At 55.1% G+C, this 19,712-nt stretch overlaps 1 protein-coding gene across 1 annotated transcript in view; it reads right to left on the reverse strand.

Annotated features, from left to right (window-relative positions):
- Positions 1-19,712, reverse strand: part of CPNE3 (copine III) — a 34,773-nt gene that overhangs the window by 12,496 nt on the left and 2,565 nt on the right. The window contains exons 2-11 of the mRNA XM_005880346.2: positions 17,627-17,708; positions 17,114-17,253; positions 16,680-16,859; positions 14,751-14,825; positions 13,649-13,720; positions 12,334-12,417; positions 9,482-9,571; positions 5,289-5,387; positions 3,157-3,243; positions 2,734-2,793 (exon numbers count right to left, since the gene is read on the reverse strand). Coding sequence (XP_005880408.1) covers positions 2,734-2,793; positions 3,157-3,243; positions 5,289-5,387; positions 9,482-9,571; positions 12,334-12,417; positions 13,649-13,720; positions 14,751-14,825; positions 16,680-16,859; positions 17,114-17,245 — 879 coding nt within the window. The 5' untranslated portion in view covers positions 17,246-17,253; positions 17,627-17,708. The remainder of the gene's footprint in view (positions 1-2,733; positions 2,794-3,156; positions 3,244-5,288; positions 5,388-9,481; positions 9,572-12,333; positions 12,418-13,648; positions 13,721-14,750; positions 14,826-16,679; positions 16,860-17,113; positions 17,254-17,626; positions 17,709-19,712) is intronic.

Consider the following 19,712-nt stretch of genomic DNA (forward strand, 5'->3'; position numbering starts at 1 on the left):
GGACTGCACCGGGACTGCAATGGGACTGCACCGGGACTGCACCTGGACTGCAATGGGACTGCACCTGGACTGCACCTGGACTGGACCGGGACTGCACCGGGACTGCACCGGGGCTGCACCTGGACTGCAATGGGACTGCACCTGGACTGCACCTGGACTGGACCAGGACTGCACCGGGACTGCACTGGGACTGCACGGGGACTGCAATGGGACTGCACCGGGACTGCACCGGGACTGCACCGGGACTGCACCGGGACTGCACCGGGACTGCACCGGGACTGCACCGGGACTGCACCGGGACTGCACCGGGACTGCACCGGGACTGCACCGGGACTGCACCGGGACTGCACCGGGACTGCACCGGGACTGCACCGGGACTGCACCGGGACTGCACCGGGACTGCACCGGGACTGCACCGGGACTGCACCGGGACTGCACCGGGACTGCACCGGGACTGCACCGGGACTGCACCGGGACTGCACCGGGACTGCACCGGGACTGCACCGGGACTGCACCGGGACTGCACCGGGACTGCACCGGGACTGCACCGGGACTGCACCGGGACTGCACCGGGACTGCACCGGGACTGCACCGGGACTGCACCGGGACTGCACCGGGACTGCACCGGGACTGCACCGGGACTGCACCGGGACTGCACCGGGACTGCACCGGGACTGCACCGGGACTGCACCGGGACTGCACCTGGACTGCACCGGAACTGCACCTGGACTGCAATGGAACTGCACCGCGACTGCACCGCGACTGCACCTGGACTGCACCGGGACTGCAATGGGACTGCACCGCGACTGCACCGCGACTGCACCGCGACTGCACCGCGACTGCACCGCGACTGCACCGCGACTGCACCGCGACTGCACCGCGACTGCACCGCGACTGCACCGCGACTGCACCGCGACTGCACCGCGACTGCACCGCGACTGCACCGCGACTGCACCGCGACTGCACCGCGACTGCACCGCGACTGCACCGCGACTGCACCGCGACTGCACCGCGACTGCACCGCGACTGCACCGCGACTGCACCGCGACTGCACCGCGACTGCACCGCGACTGCACCGCGACTGCACCGCGACTGCACCGCGACTGCACCGCGACTGCACCGCGACTGCACCGCGACTGCACCGCGACTGCACCGCGACTGCACCGCGACTGCACCGCGACTGCACCGCGACTGCACCGCGACTGCACCGCGACTGCACCGCGACTGCACCGCGACTGCACCGCGACTGCACCGCGACTGCACCGCGACTGCACCGCGACTGCACCGCGACTGCACCGCGACTGCACCGCGACTGCACCGCGACTGCACCGCGACTGCACCGCGACTGCACCGCGACTGCACCGCGACTGCACCGCGACTGCACCGCGACTGCACCGCGACTGCACCGCGACTGCACCGCGACTGCACCGCGACTGCACCGCGACTGCACCGCGACTGCACCGCGACTGCACCGCGACTGCACCGCGACTGCACCGCGACTGCACCGCGACTGCACCGCGACTGCACCGCGACTGCACCGCGACTGCACCGCGACTGCACCGCGACTGCACCGCGACTGCACCGCGACTGCACCGCGACTGCACCGCGACTGCACCGCGACTGCACCGCGACTGCACCGCGACTGCACCGCGACTGCACCGCGACTGCACCGCGACTGCACCGCGACTGCACCGCGACTGCACCGCGACTGCACCGCGACTGCACCGCGACTGCACCGCGACTGCACCGCGACTGCACCGCGACTGCACCGCGACTGCACCGCGACTGCACCGCGACTGCACCGCGACTGCACCGCGACTGCACCGCGACTGCACCGCGACTGCACCGCGACTGCACCGCGACTGCACCGCGACTGCACCGCGACTGCACCGCGACTGCACCGCGACTGCACCGCGACTGCACCGCGACTGCACCGCGACTGCACCGCGACTGCACCGCGACTGCACCGCGACTGCACCGCGACTGCACCGCGACTGCACCGCGACTGCACCGCGACTGCACCGCGACTGCACCGCGACTGCACCGCGACTGCACCGCGACTGCACCGCGACTGCACCGCGACTGCACCGCGACTGCACCGCGACTGCACCGCGACTGCACCGCGACTGCACCGCGACTGCACCGCGACTGCACCGCGACTGCACCGCGACTGCACCGCGACTGCACCGCGACTGCACCGCGACTGCACCGCGACTGCACCGCGACTGCACCGCGACTGCACCGCGACTGCACCGCGACTGCACCGCGACTGCACCGCGACTGCACCGCGACTGCACCGCGACTGCACCGCGACTGCACCGGGACTGCACCTGGACTGCTCCAGGACTGCACCGGGACTACACCGGGACTGCACCGGGAGTGCTCCGGGACTGTCGATACAGGCTTTGCTTTCTACGTTGGCTTGACTGATGCTTTCTACTGCTTCTAGGACTGCACCGGGACTACACCGGGACTGCACCAGGAGTGCTCCGGGACTGTCGATACAGGCTTCGCTTTCTACGTTGGCTTGACTGATGCTTTCTACTGCTCGAGTTGCTATGGGGTAACCAGCTTTGGATCGTCTGCTCTCTGGGAGAAGGGACAGATCTACTGACAGGACAGCTTTGCATACCCAGAGCATTGGGTCAGACCACACAGGCATGCACTTTGCCGCGTCAGCTCTGCAGAGGAGCAAGGCACTGCCAAGGGGAAGTGGAGCTCCCAATTACTCACAGTGAAGTTCAGCTGGCATCCGCCCATGATGTAGTCCAGGAAGGTGCACTCCACCGTGACCTGAAAGCAGAGGCACGCGTGTGATCCCCACACCAACAGGGAGAGAGGAATTCCGCAGCCCCCGTGCACGTGTGTGTGACTCCCACACTGACAGGGAGCGGGGGATTCTAGCTGCCCCCGTGCACGCGTGTGTGACTCCCACACCGACAGGGAGCGGGGGATTCCAGTTGCCCCCGTGCACGTGTGTGTGACTCCCACACCGACAGGGAGCGGGGGATTCCAGCTGCCCCCGTGCACGTGTGTGTGACTCCCACACCGACAGGGAGCGGGGGATTCCAGCTGCCGCCGTGCACACGTGTTTGACTCCCACACCGACAGGGAGCAGGGTGTGAGCACTGCCCGAGAGGCAGTCAGGTCACGGACCTCACACTGCTTCACGCTGACGACGCCGGAGTTCTTGTAGCCTTTCTTCTTCTGTCTCTTCTTCTCGTTGATGCACTCAAACTCCACCTGTGGGGGGACAGTGCATGTCACCAGTGCGTCAGAAAGCCCAGTGGGCTGTAAATGACGACTTCCTCCTGGAATCAAACCCCCGCTGACGGCAGTCTACTGCCAGCACCACTCGAACAGTCATCACTGGCGTTCCTAAAAGTGTACCTTTTGCCCTAACCGGTTTGGCTCAGTGGATAGAGCCTCGGCCTGCGGACTCAAGGGTCCAAGGTTCGATTCCAGTCAAGGGCATGTACCTTGGTTGTGGGCACATCCCCAGTAGGGAGTGTGCAGGAGGCAGCTGATCGATGTTTCTCTCTCATCGATGTTTCTCTCTATTCCTTTCCCTTCCTCTCTGTAAAAATCAATAAAATATATTTACAAAATAAAAAAATAAAAGTGTACCTTTTAAAATAGCTCATAAGTATAAATTTCTTGGCAAATTTTCTAAGCAATAATCTTTCTTCTTTACAACAAAGGAAGTAAATATAACTCCCAGTCTTTACCCTCGGAGAGAACAAAAATATGCTGCTTACAAAAGAAGAAAAAACCTACCATCAGAACAGAGAGGTGAAGCCCCATCCTGTGTGAAATACAGCACCCCTCCTACCTACGGGGAACGCGTTGGAAACGGGCCCAACGCGCCTCAGGGCACTGCCTCCCCCTTCCCGCCGGTCCCCCCCGGCCCCGCCCTCCTCTCCGTGGTGTCAGTCGCCGCCTGGTCCTCTCCGATCTGCACCCACACAAAACTGCCCTACACACTTCGTAGTGCTCTCACTTGCTTCATTCATTCTTTTTTTCACAGCGAAGGAGTAACGACCTCTGAGTGACACCTTCGATTCTCACTGCTGCTCCTAACGCTACAGCAAAGGGACTCGGTGCATCTGACGAGCCAGCTCTCTAGTTCTTAGAAAGCGACTCTGTGCCCACCAGTCGTTACGGATTTTCTAAGAACCAAGCATGAAGAGATACAGTTGACAAATGAAGTAAAAGAAAGCCCTGCTAACCTTCTGAGGGCTCCGGGTCCCGCCCGAGTCTCCATCACCATTGTGAACACTCATCCCTGAGCGTTTCAGATGCAGAAGGCTCTACACCAACTCTCACGGCAAAGGCCGCACCCCTGGCGTCCTCGTGCCACCAGGCACCAAGAGCAGACGACAAGACGGCCCTGCCTCTGATGAGCAGGACTGAGCAAGCCTAGCCCGGGAACAGGAAGCCTGGTCCATCACCAGTCAGGGCTCAGGGAAACTGCAGGAGGCGTACAGGGCGCCCAGGGCACTGTCACCCACCGTCTTCTAAAAGCAGGCACTCACTGCTCTGCACACAGAGCGGAAATCACGAACCACCACCAGCCCTCCCGCTGAGCCGGCGGCTGTATTTCCAGTGGTCAGGTTCCTATTGTCTTCCGTTAGCTCTGCCTCAGAAAACAATCTCAACGTAGAATATCTGCCTTTGCCACTGAATTCTGCTGCTGCTTTAATCCAAAGCCTGTCAGCTCAACACCAAGTCAGCGTTTGCATTTAAACCGCAGAGGGTTGGAGAGCCTCCTCCATCCCACGGCGCCTCCGTCGGCTGCGAGGAGGGGCTGTGACCAGGAGCAGGGCACACAAGGCCCACGGGGCCCCCGGAAACTCCAGCCCCTCTTGTTTGTTTAAGACCCAATTAGTCAAACCAAACAGCCCCTCGGTTTCATGTATTCATTAGCTACGATTCCCTAACTTGAAGTCCCATCACCACGCTTCGTCCCTCCCCTGGGTGAGGCCACCAGGAAGGACGGAGGGGGCAGTAAGAGCGCACAGTTCAACCAGGCGTCGGCCCTGCTGCAGGCACCGATTACCGTGACCAAGGACATGCCACACGCTCAGAACAAAGGGTTTCCATCAAACCACGGATGCTGCCTGTAGCCAAGAAGACCAAGCCTCTGAGTGTCCATGTAAACTCACACCGCAAGCCTGGATCCCGGGTCATCATTACTCACCACCCGGTCACCGAGCACCCTGTAGCCCAGAGCGAACCCTGGTCTGTGTGCTGTGCCAAGGGCGAACCCGGACCAGAGAACGACTCACGGGGGAGCTCCGGGAGGCCTCCTTCAGCTGCGTCATGGTGGCCTGGAACGTCCCGATGAGGTCGTGGGAGCCGTCGCTGTCATAGTCGTAGCACTCCACCTAGAATCAGCACAGACAGAGGTCAGGCCGGCGGACTGTGACCCAGGGCTGCTGCAACGCGGGCTGACCCGGAGTGCCCTTGCATTCCAGTAAGTGCACTGTTCAGGCGCAGCTCCCCGATAGGCAGCTCCCCGATAGGCAGCTCCCTGATAGGCAGGAACTGCTTCCTGGCGGGAATCGCTGTTCCCTCCGAACCCTCGCCACCGCAGACGGCTCCTGGCCTGAGCCCGGGAGGACCAGTGAACACAGACGGCTCAACCTCCACTGAGCAGCTTCCGTTCCCCACCGGTCCCTGGCCGGCGCCTCGTCCACTTGTCCACTTCAGCTGTAACCACAGCGGCGGCTGAAGGCTGAAGGAGGGGCCAGTGTCTGTGCAACGATTAGATGATGTAGTTACGGACACGGCGAGTGCCCTGCCACCGGGGCGAGGCCTGCGCCAGCGTCAGACACGAAGCCAGAGCGCGGCGCTCTAAGACCACAGCTCCGAGGAGGAGGAGCCTTCTGGGGGAAGCACTGGGCCCCGTGAGGTCCCTGTGCCATGCGGGCAGGCGAGGTCCGGCTCAGGTCGGCTCGCTCCGTGCTTGCTGTCTCCCGGCCGAGGGCAGAGCTGAGCTGGTCCACACAGCTCGGTGCCAGGAGGACGGAGGAGCAGAGGACAGAGTCACCAGAGCGCCTGGCCACACGCTGCAGTGTGCTGCACCCAGTGGCTCCCAGGCTGGTGAGCAGGCGGAGGGTTAAACGGCTCTGGACGGACAACAACGTCGTGTGTGGCGCTGAACAGTTAAAGGAGCCGTGACTGAGGCCCAGCCGCCGTGCCACCTGCTGCCACCCCCGCAGCCCATCACAGGAGCAAGGTGCCCGCAGCGCTGCCCGCTCCCTTCTCTTCAGGAGCTAGCGTCTCGCCCGCAGAGGCACTGTTCCTTCTCGGCTCCAGGAGTGAGTCAGGCGCGATGAGAACAGGAAGTCCTGCGTCCCTTACTTTATTCCCATTTTACCCAGGAAGACGAAACACTGATCAACTAATAAACACAAACAAGGTCCAGAACCGCAATTCTCAGGGACGTCAGGAGTGTCCACTGGTGGGAGCTCTTTGCTCGCAGACAAGCCAGACAGCTCGACTCCTGCCCTGTACATGCGACGCGCAGTTTAAACCCCAAACCCTCTGTGGGACTCCCAAGTGCCAGGGGGAAGAAAATGAATGATCTTAATAACTGTTTTCTAGTTGGACTGAAATTAACACGAAGTTAAAAACAATCTTAACAATTTAGTAATTCCATTTAAATGGTTTTCTTTTTCTATTACGGACAACAGAACTTTACATTTTAGATTTGCATTCAGGAAACTACAATTTATACCTAAGGCAAAATCAAGCTTTGATAATGCCAAGATTTTATTTAAACAGAGCTTATGAAGAGCGAATGTTTAATCTGCCTGAAACTTCAGGGAATGTAAAAACAGTTTCCAACTGTAATTTCTGGTAACTCACTACATTGCCCCATTGCAGACAAATGTTTGGTGCTAAAGAAAAACATGACATTTAAATGCTGCCATGGGTTCAGATACAGTTTGGGGGAACATGATATAATGACTGTGTCATTTAATTTCTCAAGAATTCAAAAACTAGGACTATGGTCCACTTTAAACAACAGTATCAGTGGTGCTTGTGGAAATGAAACATGCATACATACACCTGTGCACATGTATATGTGTGAGTGCACATGTCACACACCTGTGCACATGTATGCGCGTGAACGCCCAAACCTGTGCACATGTATGCACGTCGGTGCACATGTATGCACGTGCGAGCATACACATGTGTGAGAGAGCACACATATGTACACATGTATGCACGTGAGCACCCACATGTATGTGAGACCACACCCGTGCACGTGTATGCATGTGAGAATACACACCACACTACAGCACATCCACTAGGCATTCCCGGGTGAGGCAGGGCAGCATGCATGGTCATTTTCCATTCACTGGATGTTATGGAAAAGATAATCCATGCTGGAGGGACCACACTGCACATCCACACTGCAGCAGAGAAGCTGCTGCCGCCAGCTCCACCCTCTGCTGACTCCTCCCACACCTCTAAGCAATGCCAAACCCCAGGAGAAGCACAGATGCACGGCTTTCTGACGTCACAGAGAAACACAGACAGTGACGATGTGGCAGAGCACGTCTGTGTCATTAAAACAAACTTTTAAGAATGGAAGGCATTCATCAGGGTGAGCTCAGAAAATCAGTTTACTTACAACAATAAAAGTGCCCTGTGCGCAAGCCACTGTGTGCAGGAAGTTTAAAAACATGGTTTTATTGTTAACATATTACTACACATAAACAGCCAAGCACAAGCCACTGTGTGCAGGAAAAGTTTAAAAACGTTGTTTCATTGTTAACTATTATTACACACAATTAGGTAGTTTTGATTTAGGCATTTTTTTTACAGCCTCTCTTGCTTCTCAGATCGAATGAAGCTTCAACTTACTACTTTTAGTGTGAAAAGCAAAAGCTCTAGATTTAGTATAACACTGAAAAGTTACAGGTGTTTGTATGTGCTTTCCGGAGGGTCTATGCCAGGGAGCCAGGTCTTATATGCTCTGAAAAGTTATTTTTAAAGCTTCTTTTCTACTATTTATTTTGTTCTGTACTTGCCTCAGTAGTATGTGGATTATTGTGAGCTAAAGACGACTGAGACCTGGGGCTCAAGAGAGACTTCCGCTCCCCCTTAACTGTCTAGAAGAATTTAAATTCGGAGCCTGACCCACGATGAGAGTCATCACCGGAAGTCAGAGCCCCTGTCCGTTCCGCAGGGCAGACTAACCTCTCCCCACGCGCTCCGTGCAACGCCTCTGAGCCCCCAGGGGCCTCAGGCTTGCTGTCCTGCTCCGAGTGTCTTCTAGGCCTGGGTTCCCTCTGTGGCTCTGACTCTGACACAGGGGCACTCCCCTACGTTAGTGCGTCATTAAGTCTGGCCAGTTCCTCTTGCTAATTTGTCTTGTGTCTATTTGAGTGTTAGACCAGGAGGAAGACCCTGAGGGGAGAGGAAAGCTGGTCCCCCTCCCCCACCCCCTAACCTGCATTTCACTGCCGCTGGGACGGCACACACTCATAGTGGAATTCATCAGAAAGTTCTCCTCTGAGGACAAATAGATGGACCTAGGAAATGAGGCGGCTTTCAACCCTAACAGCATCTGTGCCGCCTTTAACAGTGTAAGACTTCCATGTTCACTATTTAACCCTTTTTTGTGGTGTAGACCTTATTTTCTCTATTATACACCTGAAGACCATAGATGACCTGCCCAAGATCCCTTCGCTGTTTAAAGAGCGGAATCAAGACTTGGACTGTGGTCTGATTCTAAGTCCCACGCTTGTTCCAGGCCACCAGCCCTCCTGCTTTCTCCACATTCCTTACAAAAACCAGCAAGAACCCATCTCAGTTTGCTGGCACCAGGACACAAGAAAAGGCTTCTCTCTGGAATCTTTTGTCAACAAGTGACTCTAGTATAAAAATGTCTTTAAAATAGTATGTAGTTGATAAGTCGTTATAAATAAGAACGTTTAAAAACTCTGAGACACCTGCTGTGGCTCCCTGCTGCCGCTCTGCTCTCGGACCCTGGACAGCTAAGCCCCCCACACGTCTTCAGTGACTGCACTTTGCTCCGGAAACAGGAGGGGGGAGCCACACTCGCCACTCTCCCGGGCTGAGGGCGGGAGACGGCACAGGCTCTAGTTAAAGGAACGTCTGCTTTTATCCCAAGGACACGCCCAAGGGCACAGAGGGACTAAAGGCTCCTATTCGCAGAGCAAAGGGATCCTTTTAAAAGGAAGAAACATTTAAATTGGACATTTTATTTTAAAAAATAAAGTGTACAATAAAAATCACAATGTTGGATTCAGCACTGGGTGAACCATCAGTCAAACATGTTGATTCTTCAAGCCCTTTACCTACCAGACACCCGTTTCAGTGTTCCCAGAGCCAACAAAGCGGATCCCGCAGGCCTGTCCCGTGGCTTTCTTGCTTTAAAATTACCCAATCAATGAAGTTTATAAAAGAGGCGCATTTGTCTGTGTATATAATTTCAAATTACCTTAATAGTCTTATCCATATCTCCGTAGCACAGGGAGTTAAGAGAGATTTTAAAAGGCCTCCAAACAGGATTCAGGTTGTTTTTAATAACCTGTAAAGATGGAGATGCAGAGATGAGTTAGGAAGCACCGAGTTCATTGCGTTTTGCTCCCGCCTTTCTGAGGTTCGGGTGGTGCTACAACCTCCCTAGCCAGTCACCTGTCCACTGACAACCAGCGAGGACTGCAGTACCCAGCTGGCCCGTGAGCCGTGACAGACTGTCTGGGACGCGTGCTGCGGGGAGAAGCAGGCCTGGAAGGCTCCCCCCACTACACGGCGCCCTTAGAAACTAGACTGCTGTTTCGAAACCAGGGTTCCCAACGCAGGGCACACAGGACTCCGACATGGAATCAGGAAGTCCGAGAAAGAGCCGTGCTGGGCTGGATCTGAATTAAAGAAACAGTCTTACGTTCATAATGTGTACAGACATCGTAGGCAGATATAAGCAAATGTACCGTCTCCAGCTGTGTCCACTGAGAGGGCCCAGCACAAGAGCACGTGGGCCCTCAGATCTTGGCGTGTGAACACCTCCACCCCCTGAGGACGAGGGTCGCCTCAGGGAAACGGGTCACCTGACCTGGCCCCGACAGGCACAGGGTGAGCTGAGATGCACCATAAAATTCGAGTTCCTGGGCTCACGTCAGAGGCCAGGAGCCGTTTGAAGGCACGCCCCTCAAATCCAGATACCCTGGAACCTCGCTTCGCAAACTTAATTTGTTCCGGAAGGCTGTTTGCAAACTGCGTCATCTTTTCCCATTAGAAACAGTGTAAATGGAATTAATCCGTTCCAGACCCCCAAACAACCCCGTTTTAACCTTTCTTATACACAGTACATGTCTATTGTACTGTTTAATCTATAAATAAACACTTTAAAAACAAAAAGGATATAAAATGAAAATTTAACAAAAAGGAAATGTACAGTAAAAAATGAAAATTTAACAATAATTATAAGGAGCAACAAAAGAAAATAAAAAAAATATTCACAGCACAAGATCCTGAGATGTTAACAGTGGGGAACTGACTCATATGTGCGCGTTCTCTCCTTTGTCACCCGAGAGACACGCGACTGACCACACAGGTGTCAGCAGGAAAGGGTTGTCAGGCTGAGAAGTGAATTGTTCGAGATGGGAGACGTTCGAGGAACGAGGTTCCACTGTAATCTGAACAGTAATGAATGATAAAAATGAACACACTGTGCTACAACCACCCATGAGTCCACAATGCCACTGAAAACAAGAAAGGAGGAAGTGAGAGGGAGCATCTGTTAATACGTGTGAAGCGATGAAAGATGTAGACAACAACCACTATGTATGACCTCAATACAATGGTAATAAGTGGTGACTCCGGCACGGATGGTCAGTAGGAGCTAGAACAGCCTCCAAGGGCCGCACCACAGGCCGCCTATTCCTCACAACGGGAACCGAGCTGGCCCTGGCTGTGCGGGAAGACTCCCGAGTGGTGGCATTCTGGGCTGGATTAGAGAGATTCGATGGCAGGAAGGTTAGGGAGGCAGGGGGAAGAGTTTTACATGGACAGGGAACAGAACAGCCAAATGCCAAATGTGAGCCTTGATTGAAAACAACACAAACAACATGCTTACAGCATGCGGGATGCTGGGGAGACCTGAAGACGATGCTATAAACCACGCCAACACTTAAGGTGCGGCTGGGTAGGAGAATGCCCTTGTTCTCGAGAAATCCCTGCTCTGCTATTCAAAGGTGAAGTCACATCTGCAGCCCTCACCAGGATGGCTCTGCGAGAGGGCACTACCTGCGTGCAGGTGTGTGAGTCCCTGTGTGTGTGCAGGTGTGCGAGTATCTTTGTGTGCATGCAGGTGTGCAAGTCCCTGTGTGTGTGTGGTGTGTGAGTATCTGTGTGTGGGTATGTGCAGGTGTGTGAGTCTGTGTGTGTGTGTTCACAGGTGTTCGAGTCCGTGTGTGTGTACAGGTGTGTGAGTCCACGTGTGTATGCAGGTATGTATCTGTGCGTGTCTGTGTGTGCATGCAGGTGTGCAAGTCCCTGTGAGTGTGTGGTGTGTGAGTATCTGTGTGTGGGTATGTGCAGGTGTGTGAGTCTGTGTGTGTGTGTTCACAGGTGTTCGAGTCCGTGTGTGTGTACAGGTGTGTGAGTCCACGTGTGTATGCAGGTATGTATCTGTGTCTGTGTGTGTGTGTGCAGGTGTGCAAGTCTCTGTGTGTGTAGGTGTGTATCTGTGTGTATGTGCAGGTGTGCGAGTCTGTGTGTGTGTGTGTTTAGGTGTGCAAGTCCATGTGTGTTTAGGTGTGCAGTCTGTGTGTGGGTGTGCACGCTCGTGTGTGTGTGTGTGTGTGTGTGTGTGCAAGTGTGCGGGGGTCCGTGCGTGTGTACATGTGCGAGTCCATGTGTGTGTGCAGATGTGTAAGTCCCATGTATGTGTACAGATGTGCAAGTTTATGTTGCAAGTGTGCGGGTCCGTGCGTGTGTACATGTGCGAGTCCATGTGTGTGTGCAGATGTGTAAGTCCCATGTATGTGTACAGATGTGCAAGTTTATGTCTGTGTGTGTGTGAGAGAGTGAGAGTGAAGGAGCACACATGTGCAGGCCAAATGTACAAAAATGTACAGGGCATACATTATAGTGTTCTTTATAGAGTTTTACATTTCTCAAAATACAAACTTCACTAATAAAAGAAAAAAAGCATGTTGACCTTGTGTCTCTGGTTATATATGTCCAAACTCAGATTGCTATTTTTATAGAAACATAACTTTTTTAAAATGCAGATGACCATAATCCCCCAGGAAACCTCAGCCCTGCCGCTCACGTTCAGACGCTCACCTCTGTTCGGTGCACCAGGAGCCAGGTTCCGTCCGACGTCTGCTTGTGGAACTCCAAGTAAGGGTCTGACTTGCCAAACAGGTCCTATGTCAAGAAGAGAAAGCCGTCCTTCTCCTTGCCATCAGCCTGTGACACGCTAACACCCGTGCCTGCCCTCCAGGTCCGGGTCTGCGCACAGCTCCGCAGGGACACAAGCCCTCTCCCTCCGCACGAACTCGCCCCGTCTCCCAGGAGAACCGAGCGTTTCTGATGAACGCCCTAACGCTGCGTAGCACACCCTTACTCCTCAAAACACACGATGCTTTAAAACAGTGGTCAATACGACCATCATCAATAAACATGCTCGGTGCTGGTCTCATGACTAACACTGCTCACTCACACAGCACCGCCGAGTTCTGTGGAAGCAGCACCCCAACACTAGGCACGGCAACTGTGAGGGACAGCGACAAGATGGACAGAGGGTTCCGGTGTGCTAAGATCACATCTAATTGCTGATGGCTCTGAGTCTTGACTCCACACCTTATCCTTCAGTGTCCAATCCCACAAGCCAGGGAGCAGGGGCAAGTATGTGGAGAAGCCACAGTTCCCTCAAGGTCAGAGTACAGCCTTTCCTTAGTTCCCCACAGCATCTATGCAGTGCGCAGCACCCCGCAGGCTCAGAGCTGCCCTTCCCACACCCTCAACACACACACACAATACACACAATCACACACACACAGAGACACTCACAGACACATACACAAACACATAAATGCACAGAGACCCTCACAAACACACAGAGACACACACAAACATACACTCACAGACACTCACATACACACAGACACACATAGAGACACAGACACAGACATTCACAGACAGACAGACACACAGATTCATATACACACTGACCTCACAGAGACCCTCACAGACACACAGAGACACACACAAACATACACTCACAGACACTCACATACACATAGATACACATGCATAGAGACACAGACACAGACATTCACAGACAGACACACAGATTCATATACACACTGACCTCACAGAGACCCTCACAGACACACAGAGACACACACAAACATACACTCAGACACTCACATACACATAGATACACATGCATAGAGACACAGACACAGACATTCACAGACAGACAGACACACAGAGACCCTCACAGAGACTCTCACTGGCACTCACACACCCAGGACAGCAGGACTGGAAGGAACTAACGCTCAGGCTGCGCGAGGAGGCGCTCACCTTAGCTGCATCCCTCCTTCCTCAAACAGGATCAATGGGAGGCGAACAGGAGGCCTGTATCCCTACCCACCTTATTGTCCAGTTTTCTTGCTTCCATTTCAAACAGGACCACTCTGTTATCCTTGATTTCTTCAGCTGAGATCTACGAGATCAGGTACGTGAAAGAAGCGTGACACACTCGGGAAGTACCGATGTCCTGTTACCTAACAGTGTACAAACTCTGTACCAATACAAATGTTCACTAAAATGGTGCAATTGAGAGTTTTTATTTTAGCTTCCATACATGTGCAATAAGCTTTCAAACATGTGCCCAGACCTGCTAAGCCTGCGTGCGGCACCTTCCCTTTCAGATGCCGTTGCCCCAGCGGCACCTTCCCAATCCCATGAAAAGCCACGGCCCTGGGAGCTCACCAGCTGAAGCTCCGCGGACCCTGAGCCTCGGGAGCAAACCACCGAGGAAACACTCTCAGGTGAAATCACTGTTTTTCATACAATTTCTCTGATCGTTCTGCTCACAAACCCCAGGTTGCCGAGGCCCAGGAGCAATAAAGCAAACTACGGACAGTGCTCTCTGTGCCACGGGTCAGCTCCCGGCAGACGAGCATTCTTGTGCTTTAGGAAGCTTAACTGGAGCAAAACAGCTATGCAGGGTATCACAGCAGCAGCCCTCCAACGAGGCTCGGGGAGCCGCCTTCCGTCCCAGCTCAAGTCAGAACCACAGCTCCGGGAGGCGCTGCTGGGACGCAAGCTCCAGAGGGAGAGCCTGAGGAGCGGGGCGCCGTGTGCTGTGGGCTCTGACGCGGGCGCACGGAGTCACCGGCCCGGGGCCAGCGGGAGGGCGGGCACTAAAGGTGAGGCCGTGCCACGTGGGACCCGTCGGGAAGGAGCCGTCCTGGACTGGGTCTGTCCCGAGAGGACGCCTCTGCCTCGCAGAGCCCGGGGTCCGTCCGATGGCGTCGTGTCTAAGTGGGGAAGGAAGCACCACGGGGGCCCTGAGCCCGTGGACAACGTAGAAACGCCAAGGGATTTGTGTGTGAGTTTTCTTTCTTTTTTGATGTCACACATGGGTCCCGTGACGGCTCCCCAGCAGGGAAGGAGGGGTGCCCCCGGCTGGCATGACCAGGCCACGTGCCCCCACTTCACCTCTGAGGCAAAGACAAGCGTCTCATTACCGTGATGCTGCCCTTCCCCGCGGGCCTGCCGTTCCTCAGCACCAGTGGGCGCGTCAGCTTCTTACTGGACACGATCTGTTAACAGCAGAAGGTGACACAGAGCGCTTTTCAACCTCCTCTGGCCAACTTTAAACTGAACGGTTTTGAAAAAGAGGTTGAGTATAAATTTCATTTCAAAGGTCATTAGGCCCGGCCGGTGTGGCTCAGAGGTTGAGCACCGACCGATGAAGCAGAGGTCACGGTTCGATTCCCGGTCGGGGCACGTGCCTGGGTTGCGGGCTCAATCCCCAGTGGGGGGTGTGCAGGAGGCAGCCAATCGATGATTCTCTCTCATCCTTGATGTTTCTATCTCTCTCTCCCTCTCCCTTCCTCTCTGAAATCAATAAAAATATGTTTTAAAAAAATGAATAAAAAGGATCATTAGAGCCAGCACCGGTTTGGCTCAGTGGATAGAGAGTCAGCCTGTGGACTGAAAGGTCCCAGGTTCGATTCCGGTCAAGGGCATGTACCTTGGTTGCGGCACATCCCCAGTAGGACATGTGCAGGAGGCAGCTGATCAATGTTTCTCTCTCATGGATGTTTCTAACTCTCTATCCCTCTCCCTTCCTCTCTGTAAAAAATCAATAAAATATATTAAAAAAAAAAATAAATGCCTTTAAAAAAAAAAAGGATAATTAGAAATGGAAACCTTAAGCCCATCCTATGAGGATGTAGTGATTCTGAAACACACATATGAAACCTACAGAAACCATTTCCAAGGAGATGTGACCTCCCCCTCACCCGCCCACTAGTTCCCTTTTCAACTCCTTCAAACTTGAATTTCTCACACGTGATGGAGACGGAGGCCGGACCTCATCTCTCACAAATCACTGAGCTGAAACCCCCGGAAAGGCAGGCCCAGCCTCAGGACTCTCAGCAAACGGGACTCAATGTGTCCACTGACATGCAACCCTAACGTATAACCCCACCAAATAGCACTGATTAAAGTAGTACAGTAGACCTAGGTCCTCTCCATCAGCTATAATTTCTCAAATTCATTTTAATGTTAGCTACATTGGCTTTTAAAAAAAAAAACTTTAACTTTCCTTTGATGCTATTTATCAACGTTTTAGAAAACCGATCAGCTCCATGTTGCCCAAGACACCAGCAAAGCCGCGATCCCCAACACTGACCGTGAGTCCTTCCTGGAGGCATCCCCAATCCAGACACACGGGTGGGAACTCTCCTGGGAAGTCTGCTCGGAGCCCAGACACACCCCTCCCCTGACCAAGCTTGCCCTGCACCGGGAAGATGTAACTAGGCAACAAGGATAAACAGGGGAAGGCTCAGGGAGAGGCAGGAGAGAGCACCCCACCCGGTGGGCACAGGAGGCCCCAGACTCTGGGTTTACAGGGATGAGCCCGGCTGAGGAGCAGCGTGCCGGGTGGCATGGTGTGGGCGTCGGGGCCAGTCCTGCCAGCAGGACCAGCAGGAGCTGCGGTTGCTGCGATGGACTGAGCCAGGGCCCTGCACGCCGGGCGGCTGCAGCAGGGTTCATCCCCTGAAATGTTGGACGAGCACCCCGACTCCGAGGACTGACGGGCCTTGCAAACACACGCTCCCTGCCCTAGGAAAGCAAGGGATTCTGCCTCGCTCACCGACCACACCAGCGTGTGAGCTCTGTCCGCAAGGTGGTCACGTTAAACTAATGAGCACAAGTGAAAAGCCCAACTCTCCGGGATGGGGATGGACGCACAGCACAGGGAGTACAGTCGGCAACACTGTGACACTGCGCCTGGGCGGGGCGGGGCGGGCGTCGGGGAGCACATGCCTGTCTAACTCTGCTGTGCGCCGAACCAGGACAACTATGTCAACTCTAATTGAAAATGTAAAAGCTCTGTAAAGGCCCAACTCTCTGGCCACCATCCAGCCCAGCCCAGCGACACCCACCTGTCCCAGGGTGCATTCACATTCTCCCAGGAAGTCGTCGTCACTCAGCTCGATGGTTTTGTTGTCGATGTCATAAATCCCGAACCTCAATTTCTGAACCACTTCAAAGTAGTAGTCAATAATGAACATCTTGGAGAAGGTGGGGTTCAGGCAGTTCTTAATCCTCTCTGTGCGATCCGCCTGTGCCCACCCCAGAACAAAAGTGGCTTCAGATCAAAGGCGACAAACATCTCAATCTCTCTATGGGCCACACTGAACCCAAGGTGGGCCTGACAGCTAAGGAAGTTCCATCCGTGTGTAAAAGATTCCAGTCAAGGACAGACCTGCCCCCAAACTGCACTACCAGAGATGATGGTTTTATGATTCGTGACATGTTTACACTCCTCACGTCGTCAATAATCCAGCTTGCTTTTCACATACAGTGTTAACATTACCTCATACCACTGCTGTCCGCTCGAGTTCAAAAATAACACGCACAAAGGGTCCGACTTGGACCCGATGTCTTTGTCCAGAAGATTGTCACAGGACACGTTCAGCTCCACCTTCGTCACACACTGGGCAGCCATCTCCGGAGCTGTGAGAAGCCACAGTGAGAAAGGGGCCTTGAGAAGCCATGTTCCCAGGAAGCGCGGAGCCTCCAGGACCACTGTCGGACCAGGGGCAGGGGGCCCAGGGGGCCCAGGAGGGACTGAGGGGGACAGGGGGGACCAGGGGATCAGGGAGACCAGGAGGGACCAAGGGGGATGGGGGGATGGGGGGCCAGAGTGATCAGGGGGACCGGGAGGGCCCAGGAGGGATCAGGGAAGATCAGGGAGACCCAGAGCGACCAGGGGGATCAGGCGGGAACAGGGGGCCCAGCAGGAACCAGGGGGGATCAGGGGGGGCAGGGGGACCAGGAGGGACCGGGAGGGACTGCGTGTCTCGCTGGGACAGAGGAGCTCACTTACTGGGACAGGAATGCAGTTTCTAAGGCGGTGACTAAGACTTATTAATCACCCAGCCGGCGTGGGTCAGGGGTTGAGCATCGACCTATGAACCAGAAAGTCACCGTTAGATTCCCAGTCAGGGCACATGCCCAGGTTGCAGGCTCAGTCCCTAGTGTGGGCCTTGCAGGAGGCAGTGATCACCGATTCTCTCTCACCATTAATGTTTCTATCTCTCTCTCCCTTCCTCTCTGAAATCAATAAAAATATATATTTTTTAAAAAGTTGTATTGTCTTTTCACTTCACTATAAATTTTACCACTCAGAAAAACTCCAAGAAGCATTTAGCTATGAAATAAAACACATTAAACTACAACCTTAATTTTAAATTGTTTATTTAACAAGATGCTAAAGGAGATATTTTCTATTTTCAAAGAATTTCAGCTAAAAATCAAACCTGGGGAGTAAAAGGCCCCACATACGCGCCCCCTCCCCGCCCATATTACAGGGCGGCTCTCCATCTCGGCTGCTGCCTGGAAGCACGGGATTCCCACACAGAGGGGACGGGTTTAGGGCCCGCCCAGGCGGCTTGGCTGCCCCGGGGCCAGGACAGCGGAGGCCTCAGGGCAGGGACAGCAGAGGCCTCGGGGCAGGGACAGCAGAGGCCTTAGGACAGTGGAGGCCTCAGGGCAAGGACAACGGAGGCCTTAGGACAGCGGAGGCCTTAGGGCAGGGACAGCGGAGGCCTCAGGGCAGGGACAGCGGAGGCCCTAGGACAGCGGAGGCCTTAGGACAACAGAGGCCTTAGGGCAGCGGAGGCCTCAGGGCAGGGACAGCAGAGGCCTCAGGGCCGGCCTTGAGAGGTGACCATGCTGAGGGGAAGAGAGACAGACTGCATCCCCTCCTCCTACTCAGCCGGCCTCCAGCAAGAAATGGGGTGCGTGTGTGTCAGAAGTCAGTGCTGGCATGGAGGGCCCCTAAATTCTGGGAGACGGAACAAGGAGGCAGGCTTTGTGGTTGTAATTCCAGAGGTGCCTGTGAAGAGCAGCGTGGTGCACCCGTCTCCCAGGAGAGTCACTCCTGCTGGGGGACAACGCACACAGACCCCCATTTGCCTCCCAAGCCTCCACCCGAAGCCGCAGTGAACCGGAAATTTCGAGGCCTTCACTCAAGTCAGGCTTTCCCACTCACATGCACCGTGAGGTGCGCAGCAAGGCCCCGAGGAGGCGTGCCTGTACTCCAAAGTCAGGGGACCGTGCCGTGGCCCAGGACAGCAGGGAGACCCGAGGGAGGCTGGCAGCGCTGGCCTGGAAGATCGTGAGCAGGTGAGAGGGGACCGCACGGTACAGAAGAGCCAATGCCAGGGGGCACAGTGTCCGCTCAGTGAGCACTGAGGGCACATCCAGGTGGGGAAGCCACCCTGGGCAGGACGGGCAAGAGGCCAGGGGCCTGAGAGCCAGGCTGAGGGGCTCGGTGGGTGGGCAACGGGTGCCAGTCCAAGGCCTCAAACGGGAGAAGGGGAAGACACGCTCATCTCAGACGTCTCTGTGCCAAATCTGCTCTAGAGCGCCTGGGAGTCAGGTCAGTGACAAGTGCCAGCAAGGTCTCTGGTTCCAGCAACAGGATGCAGGGTTAGCACCAAAGTTAGCCCGTCTTCGCATCGCCCGGGCCAGGAGGTGAGCTGTTCCGAGAGCAGCGGGCACCCAGTGCCAGTGTGACCACAATCACCACCCTTTCCCGCTGGGGTTTATGAGAAAGGGAAGTGTGACAAAGACGGTCAGAGGCGAGAGGAAGCAGGCAGGACGGAGACAGGGAACAGAGGTGGAGACCTGCTTCTGAAATGCAGGTAACAGAAATCCCTAACATGTCAGCGCTCCCAGTCACCCCAACTTTCCCGCGTCAACATTATATGATAGAGACAACGCAAAGAACTGAAAATGAAGAGCTGATATCTGGAGGGCCTGGCGTGTGAATTAGGCCCAGGGCGGCCCTCACCGAAACCCTGAAGCCGGGTATCATCACCCTCCTGCCCCCCCAACTCATGGGCCCGGTGCTCTGATTTGCTCAGTTAAGCTGTCCGGGAGACTCTGCCACCCCCCCCCCCCCCCCC

Source organism: Myotis brandtii, unplaced genomic scaffold, assembly GCF_000412655.1.
Source record: "Myotis brandtii unplaced genomic scaffold, ASM41265v1 scaffold634, whole genome shotgun sequence".
Taxonomy (NCBI): Eukaryota; Metazoa; Chordata; class Mammalia; order Chiroptera; family Vespertilionidae; genus Myotis; species Myotis brandtii.